General features: G+C 39.1%; 1 protein-coding gene across 1 annotated transcript; it reads right to left on the bottom strand.

Moving 5' to 3' along the window:
* Positions 1-312: 312 nt before the first annotated feature.
* LOC114534207 (cation-independent mannose-6-phosphate receptor-like) lies at positions 313-23,391 on the bottom strand. Its single transcript, XM_028555767.1, has 36 exons — positions 23,227-23,391; positions 22,282-22,549; positions 21,731-21,890; positions 21,199-21,497; positions 20,198-20,453; positions 19,022-19,723; positions 18,141-18,298; positions 17,611-17,892; positions 17,041-17,251; positions 16,207-16,316; positions 15,650-15,805; positions 14,870-15,048; positions 13,947-14,176; positions 13,344-13,627; positions 12,394-12,661; positions 11,417-11,837; positions 10,476-10,641; positions 10,117-10,360; positions 9,273-9,538; positions 8,890-8,964; positions 8,517-8,621; positions 8,267-8,431; positions 7,454-7,639; positions 6,677-6,922; positions 5,941-6,110; positions 5,523-5,569; positions 5,101-5,199; positions 4,529-4,658; positions 4,069-4,128; positions 3,742-3,831; positions 2,830-2,894; positions 2,391-2,473; positions 2,208-2,293; positions 1,725-1,847; positions 1,404-1,491; positions 313-1,115 (listed from the first exon to the last, which is right to left on the bottom strand). The coding sequence occupies exons 1-36, from the start codon at positions 23,388-23,390 to the stop codon at positions 936-938; spliced, it is 6,822 nt and encodes a 2,273-aa protein (XP_028411568.1). The 5' UTR covers position 23,391; the 3' UTR covers positions 313-935.

Raw genomic sequence — 23,391 nt, 5'->3', positions numbered from 1 at the left:
ATGCAATTTAGTATTGTTTTCATACCTTCATAAAGCTTGTTTCGTTCCTAAATATGTTTCTATCACAGTTTAGAATTGACTGCAAAAGATAAAGCATCAACTGAGCTAGGAGAAAGTCCAAGCAGTCAGCAAAATTAAATGATATACTTTCGCTAAACAGTTTCCAGATTGGATTCTCTACATGATCCGATGATACAACTTGCAAGCGTATCATATTCTAGAAAAAAATTGGCAACAAAATAAACGGCAATAAAAACACTTAATTCACAATTCCATAATTGTATTCACAACAAGGAATTTCTACAAACATCACTACAAATTTGATGAACTTATTTTTTTTTATTATTACAATCATTCAACATTTCTTCGCGGTAAAAATTCGCGTCCATTTAAATAACACGTATTTATCTTAGCTTTCAAAGCCCTAGCCAATTAAATGTATTTTAAGCGCTAAAATTGTATATACTCTATCATAAGTCTAAAAATCTAAAAATTTCTCAGTATGCAAATGCATTCCAACCTTAATTGACTATGGCTAAGTTATTGTGATTAAATAGGATAGCTATAAATTCTGTCAATTCGAGAGACCTTTAATAGACGAACAGTTTTTTAGAAATATTTTCTTAGCAGAGACAGATTGCAGGGACAATATACCAACGTTTTGTTCCCTATTCGGAAGAAAAATAAGCAGGCTTTAAAATGTCTTCAAAATCTACAATTCGACATGATGAAAATTGCTCGTCTATTCTAGGATTTTATCACAGGTCATGAGTTAAGAATATGTTCATAAACTTGTCTCAACTGTCCACCATTTTATATAGAAGCAAGGAGAGTATATTTCTCAATTCTACAGACGGTTGGTAATGCTTTTCTGCATCTATATATTACCTAACGGTGCGTAAGGAGTGCGTCTGGTCTGGAATTAAAATTATTCATTATTCTAAGCTGAGCAGATCATCATCAAGAGGTAATAGATCATCATCATCAGTATTATGATTCTTCTCGTGATCATCATCCCGATAATCATCATCATCACTATCATCACTGAATAATGACCCTCCAGCACCAGCTTCAATTATATAGTCCGTTTCACCATCTTCCTCGTCTGTCTTGACCTAAAAAATACAGAATTCAAGAGTTACATCAGCTCCGCTATGATCAGCTGTGATATGTAACTCGATATAATATGTCTAGAGGCTCGTTCAAAATTTTTGCTGCGACTTTACGTGCAATTGTCCTCTTTTGATAGATGTGAACTAGTGGATAAGTAACGAATGCTCAAATAAGGACACATGAACATCAGAACAGCACATAAATATCGTTCTTTTGCATCTATCAAAAGACGAAGATTTTCGCGGGAAATTTTCGTAAAAATAGCCGCGTAAACGGCCGCTAATAATTACCTTTTTATAACGATAAGAGGCATTGTATGAACGTTTACAGCAAATATATTTACGATAATGCCACCTCAGCCATAAGGCAGCGCTTTGTCTGCAATAAAACAAAAATCAAAAATTTATGTTAAATATTTAGATCAGGGAGATGAGTAAGTTGGTACGTAGATGGATGCATGGGTGGGTTTTTCGGTGGGTAGGCAGGAAAGTAGGTAGTGTGAGTGGGTGAGTTGGTAGGTATATAGGTGGGTGGGTGAGTAGGCAGGTAAGTTGATAGACAGATAGGTGGGTGACTATGTGGGTAGCGTGATATGAGATAAGGTAAACTACCTTTTCTCAGGTTTCCAAACAAAAAATATGATGGCAGCAAGAAGACCAATGCCAGTCAATGTTCCAATAACCGCCGCTGCAGATTTCGCCATCGAACGAGAGACTTTTTTAGCACATCCGCTTCTACAAGAAACGATTTAATGAAATGAAATCCAAACTTTTCATACTGGATAGCTCTATCAGTTCTAAACTGTTCTTCCTAGAGGTCAAGTAAGGATCATCTCTTATTGATCCAGTGTTACTACAGGAAGAAACCTAAACTAAACTAACTTTATTTATACTGGATAGCTCTATCAGTTCTAAACTGTTTTTCATAGAGGTCCAGTAAGGGTCATCTCTTATTGATCCAGTGGTACTACAGGAGGAAACCTAAACTAAACTAACTCTATCTACAAATGCTATAGACACGGGTGAAGCTGGATTTCATTCCTATAACTACAATAATTTTGAATAAGGTAATATAATAACTGTCCAGTTAGTTACCCCAAGGCATCGCAGACATAATTTGTGTTCAATATTATCGACACATACGAATCGCCGACGTCGACTAATGTTGTTTCGTTGCCAGTCTAGAAAAGAAACAAGAGCGGTGAAAATACTCTTTTGCATGAACAAAACCGCGCCATGAATATCAAAGTTCACAACATTTTGTGTACTATCACTTACTGTGCATCGCATAAGGACTTCAAAACTATACACCTCCTTAGTTTTCTTTGAATCGCAAGAAACAAACAACTCGTAAGAATCATCTGAGAAAAATAGTCGGGGGTTTTAACTATATCCTCTGACTTGTATATAATCACTATATTAGTCTAATCTAATTCATTAACTAATATTAATATACACAGGTCAGTGGTCGGTTCCACCAATAAACACTAAAAAACTCATTCCAAATTGTAAAAATTGAATATAGCTCAGTTGCCAGTGATCACTACACCAGTGATCTCTAATATATAACTGGAACTTTGGTCCCCCGTTTACTCAGTTTCATTTCATCCAGTGTACAAAGAAATTCTTTGAGGTCTTGCAGTGATGCATTTGATGTGAAGATATATTTATACATCCATAAACATCCATAAACATCCATAAACATACTTAAACATACCTAACGCATAGACCGTGACCTTGTTTTGGAGCTTGCAATCTTTGCTGCCTGCATGTTTTTCAACTCTGAATGAAAACAAGATGTAGTTGTAGAAATTTTCTGATCTTTACTGATTTTCTGAATGTAGTAATTTAGGGGCTAAACTCGCCCACGTATACAAATTGATCATTCAATCTCCCATAAACGTACCCACCTACCTAATTCCTCACCTACCTGTTAAGCGACTCTCCTACCCACCCACTTACCAACCTTTCTACCCACTGGCATACACTCATCCACCTACCTATACAAGCCGACCACCCATCACCAAATTACCCACTTACACACATTAACCGACCCACCTACCCACCAACCTTCCTCCCTATCATCCTACACCCACCTACCAACACTCACCTGCCTACACTCACTTGGCTACACTCACCCACCTACCTACCAACATTCTTCCCTATCATCCTACACCCACCTACCAACACTCACCTGGCTACACTCACTTGGCTACACTCACCCACCTACCTACCAACCTTCCTCCCTATCGTCCTACACCACTTAGTTACCAACATTCACCTGCCTACACTCACCTGCCTACACTCACCCACCTACCTACCAACCTTCCTCCCTATCATCCTACACCCACCTACCAACACTCACCTGCCTACACTCACTTGGCTACACTCACCCACCTACCTACCAACCTTCCTCCCTATCGTACACCACTTAGTTACCAACATTCACCTGCCTACACTCACTTGGCTACACTCAATCCTCGAATCAATCTACTATTTAACGTACCCACCCACCTAATCACCCACCTGCTAACTGCTAACCGACCCGCGCAAGCACCCTCCCACCTACCCATCAAGGTCGGGGTCATTTTCATTCCCACCTGGGAAAAAAGTCTTTTTGAAAACTTACATTTTTTTCACGTGAGTTAAATCCAGTGTGCAGCCTGCGGTTTTGTCATCGTAAAATATCCAATCGTCCCCTTCCTGCTTCAATGGTTTACTGAAAAAAAGAGAAATGTTTAGACTATAACAAGCATTTTGATACGGAAAAAAGTAGTCCACTGTCATTAAACTGAGAACAAAAATGACTATTTATTCATGATGCATGGTAGTTTTATATTCGAGGGAAAACATGCGGAATTAGTGAGAAATACGGCTCCATTTTCTTGTTTCTATAAGCGTTGAACTTTAAAATTCCCAATAAATGATGTCCTTCACCTAAAGCAAGACAAAATACCTGTTTTCGGGGCATGCTTCCGCTGTCTTCCACAAAAAGACGAACTCGCAGTTTTCACCACTAGAGAAAAGAAACACGTACTATACATACTATTTCACTTAACGAAGGGCCTTAGATAAGTATTTTTGTCTATTTTATGCAGTTGTAAAACCAGAATTGATGCGAAGTTGTGACAAGCTGGCAAGCTGTTCCTCTTTAATGTTGAACGTACAATATACATTTTTTCTTATATCTAAAATTTTAAAAGCCTCTTAAAACAACTAGCTTATGGAAAATTTGAAACCGTTTTCACAGCATCAGATAACAACAAGAATCATGTGTATTTAAAATATAGAAGATCCTTTGTCATCCAAAAACCAAGGTTAGAGTAACTTCCTATGAACTGCCGATAGGAGATATTAAAAAAGCCTTTATGTGAAAGCTTAAACTTGTTGTGGTTATATCAAGTGGATAATCTCACCTTTTAAAATGCACCTCCGAATCACCATGTCTACACTTAAACTTGTGCACAACCGTTGGCTTTTTATTACCGCAGCTTTTGAGCGCCTCATTTCCGTAGTATCGAAGTTGTAAAGGATATTCTGTTTTAGCTACATGATAAAGTAATGTTTTTCCTTCGTATAGGTGACAAATGATTTGGGACGAGATGAAAATGGTTGAAAACTACAGCCGGGTAATCGACGAGTAACAGTTTAAAATCTCTGAGGATAAAATCTTAGAAGTGATGACGTTAGTTTAGTTTAGCTTTCCTTTTTAAAATAAAGAGCAGTTTAGAACTGATAGAGTTATCCAGTATAAATAAAGTTAGTTTAGTTTAGGTTTCCTTCTGTAGTAACACTGGATCAATAAGAGATGATCCTTACTGGACCTCTAGGAAGAACAGTTTAGAACTGATAAAGTTATCCAGTATAAATAAAGTTAGTTTAGTTTAGGTTTCCTTCTGTAGTAACACTGGATCAATAAAAGATGATTCTAAGGTTGGAAGAACCGTTTAGAACTGATAGAGCTATCCAGTACCAAGAATCTACCCACCATGATAAGTAAGATCATAATTCGTATCCACTGCTATCACTTCAGATTCTTTGTCCGATGAAACTCTTATTGCTGTCGCTCGGGAAGAGCAAATATCCTCTACAGGAAAAAGAAGCAAATATTAGATCATCGAGGGAAACAATGGCTCACATTACGGCTCATTTATATTTCATTAAAGTGGAAGTCATGTCCGTTTCGTTTAAATATTCACACAACACAACGTGTTTGAAAAAGTATAGAAGTTCACCATTTGTTTGCATACGGACTTCGCTTCCACTTTTACACAGAGTAAACAGGATACAGAGCTGGAACTGTGTGGCGAATAGTGATTAAATATGACTAATATATCTTTTAGTTACTCTGTCACGTTAAGGTTAAACGTCATCACCAACGGACAGATTGATTTACACTTTATGATTTACCTGTTTCCTTATTGCGCCTGACATGACCACAAGGACTGAGCCAGTAACTAGGAAAAAAATGGCACATAAATGTCAGGTATTGAAGCCGCTTTCCTTTGTACGGTAAAAACTGCAAGATCAGTACTGTAGTATTTCATCACAGACAGAATACTGGTATTTAAAGTGTTTCAAGAACTCTGCATTCACATATATCGTTATTTACATCTGCCTAGCACGTAAAATGCACTTTCACAGCTTAACGAAGTACTCTATTTCAATTCAAAATATGACTGGTTTGACCATTTTGGGCGGTTACAGGAAAACGCCGTATTTTTAAGTTATTCCTCTTCTTTATAAGACTCCAGTGTTGATCTCTACCACTGATCTCTACATATCAGGCATATTGTTATCATGAATTGTACAAAGGTTTGTTTCTTACTGATCGCTCTCGTCGCCTTTTGCATAAAAGTTTTCGCCGCGACTCAGACCAGCCAAGTTGAACGTTTTGTCTCCGTATCTGATCTCGCACGACAGCTCACGAGGTGGACAAACCTCTGGCGTTATCAAACTGAAATAATATGTCTGATAATTTGGGCTTTTATGTTCAACCTATACAGTATCGAAAAAAAATTAAGTTATTGAGTAGAGGATTATTGTCAACATGCACATAAACAAAAATTTTCGATAAATTTCTATATACGGAAAACACTATTTAACGGATAAGTTGGGACCACTCGATTCATTGGGTGGAAAGAATGAACGAGAATACTTCTCGGCGTTTCGACCGGCCTAAAAACCTTGTAAGAAGCCTTAAATTATTTGCTGGAAGTCACGAGATTCGCAGTCCGGGCTATGCATTTGATGAGTAGCTCAGTATGTTAAGAGCATTACAAATAAAAACTAGAGCGACTCAACAGCGAATCATGTCCTCTGATATCTTATCAATATGGTCTATAATGTGGTCTCATGTCCTTATTTTCAATAAAACGATGCCACCAACGTCACGTTACTCACGTATGTGTGAGCGAGAAAAACGTGCAAAGATCCTTAGTATGGGTTATCGATTATCCTTGATAACTGTATGTTCCATATTATTAGATTACAAGACAGTTCCACACAAATCCTATATTATGGAGAGCATTTAACTATAATTTCCACAAGATGGACTAGCTTACCTTTCCAATATACCGAGGATTATTTGACTCGCTATCTTTCCCGCAGTACAAAATAAGGACGACGTCTTTGCCGTAAGTTATTCGTACTTCGCCGTTCTTATAAACGATGTTGTCGCGTGAAAGAGCCGTTGGTTTTCCGTTTTTTGTTTTCAAACAAGCTTCGCCTGACGTGGCATCCTTGCCTTCTTCGTGGCAATCCTTCGCTGCGGTTCCACACACATGGAAATGGACTTCCCCTTCGGTAAACTAGGAGAACAAAAGGAATAGAAAGTTGGTTGTTATAATGCTCTTTTGAACGTATATGATTTACTGGATCGAAAAGGTCTTTAAATGAGTTTAGGTTTCCTCCTGTAGTAACACTGGATCAATAAGAGATGATCTTCACTAGGAAGAACAGTTTCGAACTGATAGAGCTATCCAGTATAAATAAAGTTAGTTTAGTTTAGGTTTCCTCCTGTAGTAACACTGGATCAAAAAGAGATGATCCTCACTGGACCTCTAGGAAGAACAGTTTAGAACTGATAGAGCTATCCAGTATAAATAAAGTTAGTTTAGTTTAGGTTTCCTCCTGTAGTAACACTGGATCAAAAAGAGATGATCCTAACTGGACCTCTAGGAAGAACAGTTTAGAACTGATAGAACTATTCAATATAAATAGAGCTAGTTTAGTTTACGTTTTAGTATGAACAATGAATCAATAAGAGTTGGAAGTCGAAAACTTTCCTGGTACCTAATCTATCCAGTAGATCTGATTACGCATTATAAGACAAGACTCACCTTAACATTTTTGCCTTTTTGCCCTAGTTTTTTTAAATCAAAGCAAAACGTATGCTCGGGATTGCTGTAGAAGCAGCTTAGGTTGCCCTCTGGTGGGTCGCCATCTGGTGGGTCGCAAACCAACGAAGTCCACCAGGATATTTGCACCGAGCATTCATCGGCGTATGTGATGATTAATTTCCTGACCTATAAGGCAAAAACACATCAAATCCTTAATCATCAAATTCTTAATCAAGTTTTCCAAAACGGTATCGTTAGAAATATCGTCCGCACACCTGTGCCATTTAAGAACAGTGAATCGACTGAGGCATAAGAATAATTGTCTTAGAGAACTGCACCGTACACATTAAGCTGGATAGCGATTTTTTACTCGCTTTAAAATTGCCTAAAGTTCGCTATGTCCTAGAGTAAACCTTGATACTCTTGAAGTGAAGTTTTTCTTTACTGATTGTTGACCCCATTTCCGTAGTTTTCTTGCATTTCAAATTTTTTTTACAATAGTTGGAAAAAAAACCCCAGAGGATAGCGCTATCCAGCCTTCGTACAGCCGTCATCTGCGATAAAAAAGCTAATATTTCTTTTTCAGTACATCCTGAATACACGAATTTAATCCGCTAGAGATTAGGTATTAGGGTTAGGATTAGCGTTAGGATTAACGCTATGATTGGGATTAGGGTTAGGATTAACGTTAGGATTAGAGTCAGGTTGCGGATTAGGATTAAGATTAGAGTCAGGATTAGGGTTAGGATTAGGGTTCAAGAAAACCGAGTAATATCACGATGATCTGAATCGGCGAGACAAAGTTATATTTACCGCAAGATCTTTCGGATCACAGTGAAAGTTTATAGTCGTGTTGCCACATTCTCCGTTCTCATAGATGAGCTGAGCTTTGACTTCATTCTGTTTATCGTTTGAAGATGAAAGAAACTTTGGTGGCGCACCCACTTGTCCAAAACTTTTGTCTTCTTTATTGTCACTCTAAGTTGCACAGACATACAATAGTGACTTGAACAATGAAATCCCTATAAATCTATACACATGAAGTTCCCTATAATCATCATACCGCTGTGCGACACACTGCAGCACTCGATTGCGAGGAGCATCTTGAATCACTGACCAACGAACGACACACGTTTATGAGGTAAAGTTTTCCATCCTTATCCAAAGACTTAAGAAAATTAATAAAGAAACTAGATCAGGATTCATATAAGGGGTTAGTTTAGTAAGCATTAATGAAATACAGAAGAACGGTTGATGCATAGACAGCAGCCCAAAAATAAGCGTTCGTTATCGATGTTAATCATTTACGCTTATTTTTGGGCTACCTATGGTTGATGGTTGATTCTTTCATAAACTAAGAGCTCATATCTTCATTGAGCAATATTGAATTAACAATGGAGCTGCTGTAATCCGAAAAAAGTAGTAAATATGAATACTTCGTAATTGGCATCGTCTCGGATCAAGGGTGTGAGATCGTAGAAGTTCTTCCCGTCTTGAGCAACGCAATCAATCTGAAAAAGTTGAGTGAGCAAGTCGGTACTTAAGTAAAACTCCAGGAAGAGTAGTTCAGAAGTGATAAAGCTATCCAGTATCAATAATGTTAGTTTAGTTTAGGTTTCCTCTCGTAAAAACACTGGATCAATAAGAGATGATTCTTACTGGACCTCTAGGAAGAACAGTTTAGAACTGATAGAACTATCCAGTAATAAGACTATTGTCATTCATCATATCTATTACTAAAACTGTGTATGGCTCACTTCACAGAATTTTACTCTCCCCTAGCGTTGATTAAAGCATCGATTATTTATTTCAAACAAACCTCAGCTTCGCAAGCCAAATTGGTTCTCCAAGTCACAAAATGTGTGCAATCTTTAACCCGCTCTAACTTTGGCTTTCCTTTGCCAGCCTTGGCATCGCAAATAAACGATATCAAAGTTTCGCTCGTCCTTTTGTCTGATTCACTGCAGGCGCTACCGTCCTTGTAATGAAGGTAGAGAAATCCTTGACGATAGACGAGTGTCGTGTTGACATTGCCTGCACTCGTCTTGCCACCTTTCTTGCAGATCCCGGAGTTCGCTGGGCAGCCTAATAAGTGAGGGGGGTGGGTGAGAGGGGCCTCTTTGGCCGTCAATGTATTATTATTCATGACTGATTAAGGAAAGTAGCTTTGATAGATAAAATGGCTGAAATGGTTGATGTAGTAGCAGCTTCAATATACACTTTGATCACATCCCTAGCACACGAGACTTTTCCCAGCCACAACATCCAACCAAGTCAAACCTTTAATATCCACATGTACCGAAGTTAACCACAGTCATCCACATGTACCGCAGTTAACCACAGTCATCCACATGTCCCACAGTTAACCACAGTCATCCAAATGTACACCAGTTGACACTCATCTAAATCACCGCCCGGATACCCACAAATTTCTCAGCCTGAAATATTCATCACAACACTTTTCCCCCAGCAATAACACCCATGACATTACACCCCTCACACCCATCCTGGGCACAACCTCAACACCCCTCTCCTAGCCTGCCCCCTCCCCCAGCAAAATCAACCATGACATTACACGTCATCCATCTAACGTCAATCCAGCTTTATAATAAAAGGCATATTTGAGGTAAAATAAACAAAGGTGAGGACCTTAAACACAATACCTTTTGCTCGGGCACAAATATTAATGAAGTATGTATCACCATTTTTTTCATCTACCACCGTGTAACTTTTAGTGTTCTTCAGTTGGCTTAGATCTATTGCTTTCCTTGTAGCTGGATGGATAGCGGTGCAGTTAGGATTGGAATAGTCTCCCAGGAGGCTTCGCACAGGACAAGCGGCGCGTGTTGTCCACGTGACGTGAAATGTACACTGATCTTTGTCGAATCCGTCGACAACTGGTCCAACCTAATGTATAAAGACTGGGTCGTAAGCAATCATCATTTGCAGAATGATACTTTAAATTTCATTTTAGATTTCTTTAATTTTTTAGATTGGAGATGTGCTAGCCTTCAGTACTTACCCCCACTCCCCCGGGTACAATATCATCACAGATAAACTGTATGGTAGTTTTTGGGGATTTCTGATTTGTACAGAAGCTTAATTTGTCGCCATTGCCATACGTCATTGTGAGTGATCCATCAGAAATTTTGAGTCGTTCTATCATTGTACCAAGACTTGTGATTTTCCTAATGGAGGAAGAACATGAAAACAATGGTAATTTTATACTGGATAACTTTATCAGTTCTAAACTGTTCTTCCTAGAGGTCCAGTAAGGATCATCTCTTATTGATCCAGTGTTACTACAGGAGGAAACCTAAACTAAACTAACTTTATTTATACTGGATAGCTCTATCAGTTCTAAACTGTTCTTCCCAGAGATCCAGTAAGGATCATCTCTTATTGATCCAGTGTTACTACAGGAGGAAACCTAAACTAAACTAACTTTATTTATACTGGATAGCTCTATCAGTTCTAAACTGTTCTTCCTAGAGGTCCAGTAAGGATCATCACTTATTGATCCAGTGTTACTACAGGAGGAAACTTAAACTAAACTAACTTTATTTATACTGGATAGCTCTATCAGTTCTAAACTGTTCTTCCCAGAGATCCAGTAAGGATCATCTCTTATTGATCCAGTGTTACTACAGGAGGAAACCTAAACTAAACTAACTTTATTTATACTGGATAGATCTATCAGTTCTAAACTATTCTTCCTAGAGGTCCAGTAAGGATCATCTCTTATTGATCCAGGGTTACTTCAGGAGGAAACCTAAACTAAACTAACTTTATTTATATTGAATAGTTCTATCAGTTTTAAAGGATCATCTCTTATTTATCAAGTTTCACAGTGTTCATGTTTTTTGATCTAGTTGATCTAGTGCTAAATTTAATCATGATCTTCTTCCTGACTATTGTAACCACTTCTGAGTTCATGCCTCCTAGGTTATATTGTAAACTAACCCATCTTTATCCTCTATTGCCCCTCGCGAACCTCTATTCGCGGGTCCAGAGATGTTCTTTAGACGTGTACACACAGAAAAATAGAACTCCCAAAACACGACTGGACTCTCTGGTTCGCCGTCTAAGGCATTTCGGGCATGCCAGTTCCAGGACTCCTTTGCTAAGACTGAGAGATCAAAGAGACCGTCTTCGGTCGTAATACTGCATTCCTCCCCAGTAACGGGTGGACAAACCAAGCTGCTCGCCCAGGACAAGTGATAGCCACCTTTGACTTTTGCTTTCTCCCTGAAGGAGAGCGTTTTGACGCTGGAATCGCAGGATATTTCATTGGTGACGTTAATACTCTTACTTGTGTATTCAAAAATTGCTTTGCCATCGTTAAATATCATGTTTGAAAACTTCAGACCTGTCGTCACCGTCCCTATAAAAGGAGCACGAAGCTATTACTTGGTTTGTTAAAACGAAGGATTACCGTGAATATTACCGGGGTTTAGGTTTGACCATCGCTACCATTGGGAAAACCCGAACCAATCAAATGTGATAAATATATCAGATTAACCAATCACGAGCGCAATAGGTTAACGAAAGGTGTAATGTTCGGTACTAACTGGTGACTCTCTTTAGTACAACCAGGGGGTGCACCTCCGATACCCCCTTTAGTACAACCAGGGGGTGCACCCCCGTTACCTCCTTTAGTACAACCAGGGGGTGCACCCCCAATACCCCCTTTAGTACAACCAGGGGGTGCACCTCCGATACCCCCTTTAGTACGACCAGGGGGTGCACCTCCGATACCCCCTTTAGTACAACCAGGGGGTGTACCCCTGATACCCCCTTTAGCACAACCAGGGGGTGCACCCCCGATACTCCCTTTAGTACAACCAGGAATGTACCCCCGATACCACGTTCAGTAAAGATAAGGGGTTCACCCCACATACATGCACCCTTCAGAACTGCCCTGTATTCACGGTCCCTACCATTAAGACACGAGGGATTGTCTTTCCCGCAACCGAGGTCTTTGGCTGGAGTTTCAACGCAAAATTTCACGATATATTGAACGCCCTTGTCAACCTCCTCCTTTTGCACTTGCCCTGCCAAGGACCTGAGGTCAAAATAAACACCGTTTGTTTCATCATACACACGACAATCCTTCCCTTGAAACGTCTTCACTGGACAAGCACTTGGAGTTCTCCAGTTAAACACGTACTCGCAATCTTTCATTTCCGCCATGTATACAGGAGAACCCTAGGGTGGAAGAGGGATATGTATGTATATCATAGGCACCACAAATTTGCGTTAGAATTTGTACGCGGGAAATTTTTCGGCGATTTGTCGATATAGTGTTATGATGCATGATTACATTTGCAGCCCAATTTGCGTGGTAATTTGACACGAGAGATTTTTTGCCAATTTGTCAACAAATTGTTGTATTATTAGCTGTGAGTTCATTTACATTTTCGCTATAAGCATTAAAAATGGTGGTGAACTCATTGCTAATACAAAAAGTGTAACAATTACTTAATAAGGCTGAACTCGTATGAAAAAGAAGAATTATCATACCGAAGTTAAACGAACGTAAAACGAAGTCGAAGCCTTGATAACCCTTTCACAAAAAAAACTTTGTTTTTATAAAAACAATTTTACAAAAAACCAATCAGAGTCGTGTACTTTTAGAGGTTAAACAAGACATAGTTTAGGCCAGTTTCAAGCCCAGGTCAAACGTCGCTCTTTTCATGCACCGAACCTAATTAAAGTCTTTATTTGAGCTCATTTGCATTATGTTAACGAACCTAATGTTAATGAACTAAAGTCTTTGTTTAAGTTCATTTGCATTTGTTTCAGCACATAAAAAGTTCGTCGCCCGAAACGGGTCTTAGAGTTTCATACAACTGGCAGCAGAAGTTTAAAGCAGATTCCTGGTACTCACATGAACGTTTGAACAAAAGAAGTTGATTCTCGTGCTACGATGATACTTCTGATGACATATATCACCCCCCTGATAGCGTAACGTGACGTCATTTATTGACGAAACGATGGGACGACTTTGCACCAAGCCCATGCTGTGAGAATGCTCGTGATTTCTATCCACTTGACACCCCCCTATCCCCGCTGAACCCTTGCACTTGGGATTCACACCCTCCGGGTAGTATCCACTGCAAACATTAATGTAATAGTCCAGGTGTGAGCGAGTGTCTTCTGCCATCCAATTGCCTAAAGACAGGAGACAACAATTAGCTACTTTTGCAGTCAGTGGGTAACTGGATAGTTTCCCAACCTCTGCTGTATTATTGATCCTGACCAGTGTTACTACACGAGGATACCTGAACTAAACTAACTTTATTTAGACTGGATAACTCTATCAGTTCTAAACTGTTCTTCCTAGAGGTCCAGTAAGGATCATCTCTTATTGATCCAGTGTTATTACAGGAGGAAACCTAAACTAAACTAACTTTATTTATACTGGATAGCTCTATCAGTTCTAAACTATTCTTCCTAGAGGTCCAGTAAAGACCATCGCTTATTGACTTACCATCCCTCAGAGTAAGTGGACTCAAGTTATAGCGCTGTTTCTTATCGTAAGCATCGCATTGAACATCCTTCGGCTCACAGACCAGCGACGTCCGAAACTCGATGACATATACATTTTCCTCTTGTTTGATAAACACTGGTTTGCCATCCACGATCTCTTCCGTGCAGACAAAGTTGATTTTCGTCGTATAGTAGCCTCCCCATGTTTTTGTACTTTTCCATTGCCCACCTCTATGAAAAAATAACAGGGGAAAAAAAGGAGTCTCGATTTGCTGAGGCATTTTGATTGGCTTAGCATGAAAAAAGTAAAAAATTCTCATACCACTACAACCCTCTCGTGCACCCTCACACTCCCCCGTGAACCCATCCTTGGACTAACCCTGTCCATCTATCCCGTACTAATTCCCCCATATTCCCTGTCATACACCGTTACACTCCCCCAGTCCACCCTTTCTTGTACTTACCCTAACTGTACCATTCCCCGCCTGCCCATTTCCCCCCACAATCATCCCCCTCATACACCGCCACACTCCCCAGTCAACCCATCCTTGTACTTACCCCAACTGTACCATTCCCCGCCTGCCCATTTCTCCCCCACAATCATCCCCCTCATACACCGCCACACTCCCCAGCCAACCCATCCTTGTACTTACCCTAACTGTACCATTCCCCGCCTGCCCATTTCTCCCCCACAATCATCCCCTCATACACCGCCACACTCCCCAGCCAACCCATCCTTGTACTTACCCTAACTGTACCATTCCCCGCCTGCCCATTTCTCCCCCACAATCATCCCCCTCATACACCGTCACACTCCCCAGTCAACCCATCCTTGCTTCTCTTCATTCCAGGCCCAACCAGGACCTGATCAAATGCCCTAAAATACGGGATGAAATCGACCAACAGACACGATAACAAACTTACGGATATATAAGGGTGATCACACCATCGCTATGCTCAACTTTGCTTCCAAAACGCCGGCCGATCGAGAACTCTTTTTCACCATCAATAAAACATGCAGTCGAGTCCTTCTTCTTGTTGCAAGTTATATTTTGGCAGATATCCAAACTTATCTTTCCTTTTAAAAGTGGTATTTCATACCCCTAGTAAACAAAATGATTTAGCAAGGAGTCATATAAAGCACACTACCAAAGATTGCATGTCTATTGAAATACATAGTCAATAGGCTAAACTAACTTTATTTATACTGGATAGCTCTATCAGTTCTAAACTGTTCTTCCTAGAGGTCCAGTAGGAGTCATCTCTTATTGATCCAGTGTTACTACAGGAGGAAACCTAAACTAAACTAACTTTATTTATACTGGATAGCTCTATCAGTTCTAAACTGTTCTTCCTAGAGGTCCAGTAGGAGTCATCTCTTATTGATCCAGTGTTACTACAGGAGGAAACCTAAACTAAACTAACTTTATTTATACTGGATAGCTCTATCAGTTCTAAACTGTTCTTCCTAGAGGTCCAGTAAGGATCATCTTTTATTGATCCAGTGTTACTACAGAAGGAAACCTAAACTAAACTAACTTTATTTATACTGGATAGCTCTATCAGTTCTAAACTGTTCTTCCTAGAGGTCCAGTAAGGATCGTCTCTTATTGATCCAGTGTTACTACAGAAGGAAACCTAAAAACTCATTTCTCTAAGTCATATTATGAGCCTGAAAAAAATCATTGTTTGAGTTAACGAAACCTTTCCATCTCCCTTGCTCAACACAGATAAACCAGTGTCCTTATCATTACAACCATATTCCACTTTTGGTTTGATTTTGCAAGCCTCCTTAGTTTTCCACGTGAATGAATAGATGTTGTTCTTCTCGTCACTATTCGACCACTCCGGTGATCCCGTCTGTAACGTTTAAATGTCAATGTTACTACAGGGGGAAACCTAAACTAAACTAACTTTATTTATACTGGATAACTCAATCAGTTCTAAACTGTTCTTTCTATAGAGGCCCAGTAAGGATCATCTCTTATTGGTCCAGTGTTACTACAGGAGCAAAACTAAACTAAACTAACTTTATTTGTACTGGATAGCTCTATCAGTTCTAAACTGTTCTTCCTAGAGGTCTAGTAAGGATCATCTCTTATTGATCCAGTGTTACTACAGGAGGAAACCTAAACTAAACTAATTTTATTTATACTGGATATCTCTATCAGTTCTAAACTGTTCTTCCTAGAGATCCAGTAAGGATCATCTCTTATTGATCCAGTGTTACCACCAGTGAGCTAATCGCACGTCTTTCTCACCTTTCCTTCTGGGTCACATATGAAGGTAATTATAGTTCTGTTTTTGTTATTCTGATACTGCAAAACCGGATTTCCTAAATTATCCAGAGTGAATGGACCAACGATCTCACCTGTAATTCATATTAAATCAATTACAGGATCTTCCAGTAACACGTCAAAATCAAATTATGCCACGAAAATGCAGGATGGTTCTTCATCTGGTGCTGTTATAACGCTAAGTTACTTAACTTGGGATTTTATGTGCGATTTTCTTCTTTTGATTGATGTGAACGAGTGAATAATTTACTGATGTTCAAATACGAGTTCTTATACACAGAGCACAGAATACCTATCAGAAGAATAACTCTATACTATTTTTTCGTAAGTGTGATTCGTCATGATTCGTCACTTAGCAAGTGCATTTTTTTGAGGCAGTCACCCCCCTGCCAAAATTTAGCAATATGGCGCGCGCGATATTGCTAAATTTTGGCAGGGGGGTGACCACCTTAATTTAATGCACTTGCTAAGTGACGAATCATGACGAATCACACTTTCGAAAAAAGTACAGGAGTTCTACTTCTGATAGGTATTCCGTGCACAGAGCATTCGTAACTTATTATTAAAATATTTCTCGCCCACTCACGACACACATAAATATACTAAAAATAGTACTTACGAGTGAACTCTAATAAATAACTGGAACGATACCTCCTTATTGTTTTCGTGAAGCCAAAATTCGCGGGACTTTACCTCCACACATGCGTGTCTGGACATAAAGTCCCCTAAATTTTTGGCTTGATAAAAATAATAAGAACGTATCGTTCCAGTTATTTATTAGATTTCACCGGTACTTACCCATATCAACACCAGGTTTATTTGGGGATACCATACAGGCAGAGCTTCTGACAGGGCAGCTCTTTGTGTCATTATTTCGATGTAAAACGCGACAAATGTTGATGAAATATGTTTTTCCATTTTTTTTCACTTTCCAGTTATCTTTTGTTCTGACCAGGGGGGAGAGATCGTATTCATTGCCATGCTTGTCTTTCAAAGCACATTCCATCGTCTGGTGGGAGAAAAATAGATTTCAAATACATGGAAAACTCCTGGTATTCCATGTCTACGTTAAACAGTAAAGGTAACTGATAAATTTATTTATACTGGATAGCTCTATCAGTTCTAAACTGTTCTTCCTAGGGGTCCAGTAAGGATCATCTCTTATTGATCCAGTGTTACTACAGGAGAAAACATAAACTAAACTAACTTTACTTATACTGGATAGCTCTATCAGTTCTGAACTGTTTTTTCTAGAGGTCCAGTAAGAATCATCTCTTATTGATCCAGTGTTACTACAGGAGGAAACCTAAACTAAACTAACTTTAGTTACACTGGATAGCTCTATCAGTTCTAAACTATTCTTCTCACCTTCAACGGACATGCGTGTTTCGTGTACCATACAAAATAATACACACAACTTTTTTCCTCAACGAACACAGGGGATCCAGTACCAGCGGATTCATCGCAGAAAAACGTGATGTAAGATTTACATTTATCCCCATTTTTGAAAACCATTTTCAAGACTCCGTCATAATAGAACAGATTATCCTGCCCACTTCCAATGGCGTGGACGTCACCCTTGCTCTTCTGACAGATTCCAGTAGTAGCTCTGTTACCGCAAAATTTATCAGCCAAAGTTTTACCACAAATCTGGATGAATAAATCAGATTCAACAGAGAAATATTACAGAGAAGGAGAAAACTGCGATTTTTGCCGCCATTTTATGTACGATTTTCTTCTTTTGAAAGATGCGAACGAGTGCATTAGTTCAAATAAGAGTTCTTGTACATCAGAGCATTCGTAACTAAGCACTCGTTCACATCTATCAAAAGAGGAAAATTGCACCAAAAATATCACCGAAATCGCTGGTATTTGCTCACGCCATCTGACGTGTTTACCTGTATATTATATGACGTATCACCGAGTGTTGCAGTGAAATAAGTCGTGTCAGAGCTTGGTCCTTTTCCCAAGGGAGAAAGATCGTAGACGTTGCCGGTGACAGAATCCTCCAGGAAACAGCCAACGCCATTGACCACTTGCAAACTACACGCTGCGGCTGTGTGTGAAGAAAGACACTCTCTTAAGGTCTGTTCACACGATCCAATTTTGTTGGATTCAATTCACTTCTGACGTATGGAATATAGTCGGTTATTGATGAAGCAGTAGTGCATTGGCTTTAGTGGATTAGCTGCCCATATACATTATAAGACAACAGACTATAAAACATCTATCAGAAGTGAATTGGATTGGATCATGTGAACAGACCTTTAGTCTTGAATTTGGATGCAAATATTAATGCGTAAAAAACAGTTACTTTTTACTGCGAAATACAAAACAAAAATATACACAGTTAGACCTTTCTCATAATGATTTCAAACGCAAAAAGTCAGATGTTACACAGGGTTTGATTGGCTCAGCGAAACCAACGAACCAATCAAAAGTTCGTGTAACATCAGAATTTTCGCGCTTGACGTCACTTGACAACTGTATAATTGTTGAAGCTGTTTCACAGCATTTGTAGCTTCAAATTGGCTTCAAATATGGCAACCAAGTTTATTAACATAGAGTTCACCGCAAGGACATGAAAGAGGGAATTTCGCTTTAGACCAATCAGCAAGTTTGTTTACATTTTTAGTAACCAATCAGAATGCATAAATTTTAACTACTTGCGATAAAAAGGTACATTATTTACCATGTTACATGAAGTATTAAAAATTTAGGCATTCTGATTGGCTTTGCCGAATAGTTTAAAACGAAATTCCACCTTGCTCATTCTTACCTGTATCCCAAGTGAAAATATAATCACATCCGTCCCATGACCTGGACTCTAACTCCGGTGGACTTTCCAAATCTTTGGTCTTACATCGGAACTTTATTTTCGTCGTAACAATTCTGTTGAAGCCCTCACAACTGGGACCAGTGTAGACCAAGGTCAAGCCCTCAGACTTCGATATGGTTGGGACAATCGAGCTGTTGTACATGCCAATTGCGCGTACCTTGCCGTCGTCCTTCACTTCACACGCCCCCGATTTCTGACATTCCGGGTGCCCCCCAACTGATCCGCAAACGTTGATATAATAGGTGTAGCCTTTGGCATTAGAGCGACTGTTTACGGCCAACCACGGCTTGGCTTTGTCCGTTTTTGTTAGAATTGATAAATCGTAAGTATTTCCGGAGATGACTGAACAGGCCCCGGGGTTTCGAGACGGGCACACGTGTCTTGTTCTCCACTGGAAAAAATAGTAACAGTGCTCTTCTCCGACAAACGTCGGTTCGCCCACGTCAACGGTCGGATCACATCGGAAAGTTATGATGGTCCTTCGGGGTAACTTCGTACTACAAACTTCGCCATCCTTGTACACCATGGTCAGATCGCCATCAGCATAACGAATGCTTGGATTTTTGGCGTTACCACAGCGATGGGATTTGGAGCCATCTAGTATTTGACAAACTGCTGTTCGATCGCCGTACGTGTCACTTCCTAAAAATAATTGATAGAGGAATACAAACTCTGTTCTAGTGCGCTTAAGCACCGCTTAACAACCCCCTTTCTCTTGAAGGTAAACACGTACTGGACACCTCGGGCGGGGGTTAATGGGCCGAAAGCTCTGAATATAACAAATACAGCTACGTGGTGTTTCTACAGATTGATGGGTCAACTTATTTATTCACAATGCAAAATTTTAGGACTATCGTTTCATTAACTGGATTACAATGGATCCAGTTTAAGGATATACCCTATATAGTTTTTTAGCTGCAGTCACATAGATCTGCCAGAATATATAATATAGCTACGTGGTGTTTCTACAGATTGATAGGTTATTGCAATGCAAAATTTTAGGACTATCATTTCTTTGAATGTCAGTTCATTTACTGGATTACAATATACCCAGTATATACCTATAGTATTTTAGCTGCAGTCACATTTGTCAGAAATCATCAAGGAAAAACTTACCACAGGGCTGACCATTGCTGCATACTTTAATCCTGAATTCTTCGTTATTATTACGACCTATGACTTTGTAGCTCAGTTGCTTCGTAGGTTTTTCCAACTTGGTAAGATCAAAGGTGACTTCATTGTTACTGAATTTGCAATTACTAGTGATAACGTCATTGTTTGGACAAGCGTGACCGGTTCTCCACAGTATGTCGTATTTGCATACAATTTTACCCGGACCTACATCGGTGATAAGAACTGGACCTGTTCCTCCCTGTATCAAGAAAGAAATAAATATCACACAAAACGAACTGTGGGGTCTAAGATTCACTATCTCATAAGCATTCATTGTGGACTACTCGGTTGTTACCTCGTCCTAGGCTCCTAGTGCATGAATCTTGCATGAATCCTTATCCAGTATCTACATATCTCTACCCTTGCTTTAATCCCTATCCAGTATCTCTATCCCTGCCTTAATCCTTATTTAATATCTACCTATTTCTGTCCCTGCTTTAATCTTCATTCAGTACCTCTATCCATACCTTAATCCTTATCCAGTATCTCTATCCATACCTTAATCCTTATCCAGTATCTCTATCCATACCTTAATCCTTATCCAGTATCTCTATATCCCTGCCTTAATCCTAACCCAATATCTACATATCTTTATTGCTGCTTTAATCTTCATCCAGTATCTCTATCCATACCTTAATCCTTATCCAGTATCTCTATTCCTTCCTTAATCCTTATCCAATATCTACATATCTCTATTGCTGCTTTAATCTTCATCCAGTATCTCTATCACTGCCTTAATCCTTATATACAGTGTCTCCCGGTCTATTGATACCTTAATCCTTATGAAAGCCACTGGGAGACCAAAGAAAGACCTGGGTGGGCTCCCCCCCCCCTGTTAGTTATAAAGTTAAAAAAGCCCTGGGTTATTCAAACACAAACCAGCAAAATTAGACTCTAACCAACACCTCATGGACTATAATTTTCTGCCTCTATAAAATGCTCACATCAGAAAACTTCCTTTGACACATGAAGGTAATCTCAGTTGAAACGCCGTTGGGACATTCTTTGGACTTTGGGTTGTATTTATAAACCAGATTGATTTTACCACCGACATCATAAATCAACTTTGATTTGTTTGTGATTTTTCCAATTGGTTTTTTGATATCAAGACGACAGGCTGGAAAAGATTTTCCAACGCCATCAGCACACCATTTCGCTTGAATTTTTGGATCATTTTTTATGTCTCGACAGACATTGATGAACATTGTGACGCCGTGTGTTTGATTCGAAACCTGATGTCCTCCTATGGAACAAAACAGACGACAAACTATGGAATGCGGCTTTATATGCACTACAAGATAACCTGCAGGGGTGTAGTGAAAGGGTGCAGGGGGAGGAACTTAATTATTAACTTACAAAGTAAACCAGGCAGAATTGTTATTCAATTTGCACCCCCCTCCCTCCCTCCTCACTCCCCTGTGCATCCATCCTGGAAATCAGGTTTTATCACAAATGATGTTACTATGTCTGACAAACCTTTCAATTTTATCAGCGGGGACAAATCTATCTTCTGTTTATTGTCATCAAAAACAACGCAGGGTATCTCTGGTATCGTGTCTATTTTTGAACACGCTTCCTTGGTGAAGAACTGGATGATGATAATACAGCTACTGTCATCAACAAGTTCTGGTGAACCCTGTTCAAACACACAGTAAAAAACTCTTCTAAAGCTCTTCTAATAAATGTGGCATAACAACTGCCTAAAAATGCTCCCCTAAAGGAGAGGCAGCACATTTGACACAACTGATTAGGTGATTTAGGTCTCTCCGTCGAAACATCAAGAAGTATTTCTTATACCACACTTCTAAGACATTGTTTCTGACATTAACTACTGCAGAAAACATTGTTGAAAGAGGAAAGTATTTTACAGTTGTTCCTATGGTAATATTGGATGCAAATTAGACTAATTTATTCACCAACAAATTGTAAAATAGGCATTTGATAGAGTAAAATACATGACAAAAAACCAAATGCACAAAACTGGTTCATACAAATGATTCACTCTAATGTCGAAAAACAAAACTTACCAATGTGTAGATACATTGGAAATTAATCTGGGTTTGGAGTGTGGTACATTTATCTGTCTTTTCACCCTTTTGACCAGTAAAAGTAATTGAGAAACCAGCAGCATATTGTGATGTCTTTATCTTATCTTTGGTTAAACTTGTACCATAGTTTATTGTTACAGACTCGGATTTTTTTTTGCAAACAGAAACATCTTTGCCACAGTTTTTGGCTGTTCCACAAATGTTAATGAAATAAGTTTCGTTCTTTCTGTTCCTTACCTCCCAGTCCCTGCAAGAAAGTTGCCATCAACCACAATGCAATCTATCTGGCCAGGTAATTATCATTTCATCATGGGCAAGGGTTATTGTAAGGGACACATACATTATATATGTGTGTATTTTAACAAAGTGTAAAACTGTGGGTTTATTACTGATATGTGCTGCTCTCAAATTATGCATTGCAGGGTATTCTATAGCTGTTCCTCATCTTTGTTCAAAACATTGTGTTTTACTAAATTTCATTCTCAATTTCCTTTTCCATCTCTCCAGGATATCACAGGCCTATTTTCACAATACAATAGTTGTATATGATTCTCTCCCTGGCATATGTGATCAATGTTGATTTTCAAATTTCAACTTTGCCACAATAGTGGATAACATTTTAAACAATTAGGCATCAGCACTCGTTTTCATCTGTTCAAATGACAATTATATACAACTAATCGTCCCGTGGTATAACCTATTAATGGGCCCTCTTTCGTAATTCGTTTATGTCACTATGAAAACTCTGATAAAAGGGTATTTTATTAATTCTCAAGTATGAATGATGTTTAAACGGAGTCCATATTAAGTATAACTAATCATCTTGTTTTACTTTAGCAATAAGCAACAACGCCATTGTATAATTATCATGTGACATTGTTGGAATTGTCATCGGACTCATTGATTCAAAAAGTTATTACTTACCACCCCGAAATTGTTACATTGAAGCTTGGCTTTGTTTTGCTGTTGTCCATGATAGGTATCTTGCATGTCGTTACCAATTCATTAGCCGTCTCAGCTTTATTTCGGCTGGAAATGAACAAAATTAAGAGGGAAATGTGCAGAAAAAAAGGCAATATGCCCACCATG

Source organism: Dendronephthya gigantea, unplaced genomic scaffold, assembly GCF_004324835.1.
Source record: "Dendronephthya gigantea isolate DGI-Jeju-01 unplaced genomic scaffold, DenGig_1.0 000002F, whole genome shotgun sequence".
In the NCBI taxonomy this organism is placed as follows: Eukaryota; Metazoa; Cnidaria; class Anthozoa; order Malacalcyonacea; family Nephtheidae; genus Dendronephthya; species Dendronephthya gigantea.
Note: the sequence above shows the minus strand (reverse complement) of the source record. Positions and strands in the feature narration are given on the sequence as shown.